Source organism: Montipora foliosa, chromosome 12 (assembly GCF_036669935.1).
Source record: "Montipora foliosa isolate CH-2021 chromosome 12, ASM3666993v2, whole genome shotgun sequence".
Taxonomy (NCBI): domain Eukaryota; kingdom Metazoa; phylum Cnidaria; class Anthozoa; order Scleractinia; family Acroporidae; genus Montipora; species Montipora foliosa.
Window position 1 is genome coordinate 17,479,974 of NC_090880.1, and position 2,500 is coordinate 17,482,473.

At 43.0% G+C, this 2,500-nt stretch overlaps 1 protein-coding gene across 3 annotated transcripts in view; it reads right to left on the reverse strand.

The window, feature by feature from the left end:
* The window catches only part of LOC137979942 (uncharacterized), a 12,437-nt gene that overhangs the window by 321 nt on the left and 9,616 nt on the right, over positions 1-2,500 (reverse strand). For all 3 annotated transcript variants that reach the window (XM_068827260.1, XM_068827259.1, XM_068827258.1), the window contains one exon: positions 1-2,500. This exon is cut by the window's left edge and continues 321 nt beyond it; it is cut by the window's right edge and continues 96 nt beyond it. In XM_068827260.1, the coding sequence (XP_068683361.1) occupies positions 1,055-2,500 (1,446 nt within the window). In that variant the 3' untranslated portion in view covers positions 1-1,054.

Below are 2,500 nucleotides of genomic sequence, written 5' to 3' on the forward strand. Positions count from 1 at the left end.
TTTTTGGAACTCTCGACATGTTGCCTTCGACCCTCGACGTAAAACCCTCGACCCTCGATGGTGCACCAAAAGGCAAACACATTAATGATTCCACTAGCTGATTGAGCTAATACGACCAATTAAAACTTTGGATATCGAAAAAACACTTCCTTCTTTTGCAATCAAATTTCTTGGAATGATGTTATTTTTCACAACTTACCTTAAGCTTAAGAGGGGTAGAATTGTGATTCCATCTTAGCAGAAGGCAATTTTAATCACTTGAATACGAATAAACATCTATTTATAAGCATTATTCTCCGTCGTCGTAGAGAGATGCATGAGTGAACCAACATGTGGGCTATTGAGCGGACCGGAAGCACAACCGATCGCGGAAACCGATGTAAAATAGGAAAACTAACCGTTTGAAGAGCTGTGGGTAAACTTCGTGAGACTAAAATGTATGAGATGCCTACTTGACCTGACTGCATTGGGCTACTTTACAAGACAGGCTTCTGCCTACACTTACCATTATTTAGAACGTCACTGCGAAAAAATGATATAATATGCAATTTTACACAAAAGACTTATTGTCTGCAAGCATCGAATTAAAAGTTATTTTAGGAAAACAGAAGATGGGTTGAGGGATTATTTTGAGCCGTTGCTAAGGCAACTCTATTGTCAAATAACATTTCTTTGCAACATTTATTCATAACCAGAATTATTTGACATGTTTAGTTAATGGTTAACTGTCTTAAATTTCGCTTGTAAATTAACTCATATTAATTTCCTGTTAAGCTCAAATCTTCAAAGAATCCGAAATTTATTTTACCAACGACCTGAATTTTGCACCCCGCCCTTAAAAGGGAGGAGGTTAAACGTGCCCGTCATTGAAAACTCCTACAGTCTACATCAATATCAGCATCAAATCAATGCGCGCAGAAGATAACAAAGAAAAATAGTTGAAAGGTTTACCCATCACATGAAGAATATTGGTGCTGGTGCAAGTGCGGGGTTAAAAAAAATATTATAAAAAGCGTGCAGCATTAGGTTGTCTTGCTGTGCTGGTAAAAACAAGCTAAGCATCCTGCACAGGAGGAAGAATAACTACCAATGGCGGAGCGTCTCCCAACGAACCGGCCTCACTTTCATCTGCAGAGAAATTGGGTTCTTGTGAAGCATTTTGAATTGGAGGTAGGGATACCACCAGTTGCTGAGGGGCCGAAGTTGCTACTTGGCTGTGAATTCCGCTTGAATATGAGCGGGAGTCAAGATGATCCTCGGAACTTGGAGACTGGGACACAGGTAACTGATGGCTGTGATTGCCGGGATCTGCGATCACGTGTCCTTCGGCGGATAAAGTGACCTCGTCATACTCGGCACGAAACTCGTCACTGCTTCGATGAGTGAGGTTGTTGTGGGGCACGCGTGCACAGCACGGTGAGAGGCAGCAACAGCCGTCGTCTAAAATGAATGGGGCCGGATGCTGCATGATTCTTTGCACTTTCTTGGCTAGACGTTGTAACTCGTTGGCCTCGATATCAAACAGGTTGACGAAGCTGAACCAGTGATGGGGACAATTCATGGAAATGAGAGCATCGCGAACCTCAGCTAGCAAAGTTAGGAAGCATTCTTCCACGTTGTTCTCAACCCAGAATCCCACTGGCACTTTCTCTAGGGTATTAAAGAATATAGTTTTCATGTGGTAGGAAGTTATTCCAGGCACTACCGGCTGAAGGTGGTCTTTTAAAATGATTTTCAAAGCCAAGAAACATTTCCTTGCAGTATCTGGAACGAGTTTAGACAGCTCAACTTCTGCCAAGGAGAACGACAATCTCCAGCTTGTTTGATCCTTGTCTTTTGGTGCTGACTTGGCAACCAGGTGACATCCAAATGACATTATCCTCTGTGCTTCAAATACACTAGGCCAGTATCTCGGTCGCGAAGCCCAGTCACACATGGTTGGCCACTCAGGACACTGGATACAAAGAGTGATGTCCGCCTCCAAAAGCCCCCCAAAATGGAGCTTCATCGCTGGGCCTTTGGAGACGATTTTAATACGTTCAGTGTGGTCAATATTTCCACAACAGCATGGGATACCGGGAAAATTGATTACACGAGTGCCGTTAAGGGCCTCTTTAACTTGTTCTCTGATTACTTTTGGACTAATACACATTCCTTGGTGGCCTGGTGTAAGTGACTTCAGATTTACATAACCAGTAAATTCTTCCCTCTCAGTAAAACGAGGCTCAATGAGAATGTTCCCTAACCCAGACCAAGAAGCTTGATCTGCCATAGAGCAAAACATAACGTCCAGGTCGGTGAATAAGGCATCAAAGTGGAACTTCGTTTCTTTCTCCGGCATCACGACCTGCGTGATCCCAAATCTCTCGACTGCGCTTCCTGAGAATATGAACTGAAATGTTGTCGTTGCCATGATCTCCTCCAGTCGAGTTTTGATGTCGTTTAAGTAGAGAAGAGCTTTTTCTTTGAATTCCTGCAATTGTTCTTCAGTTGGAATTTT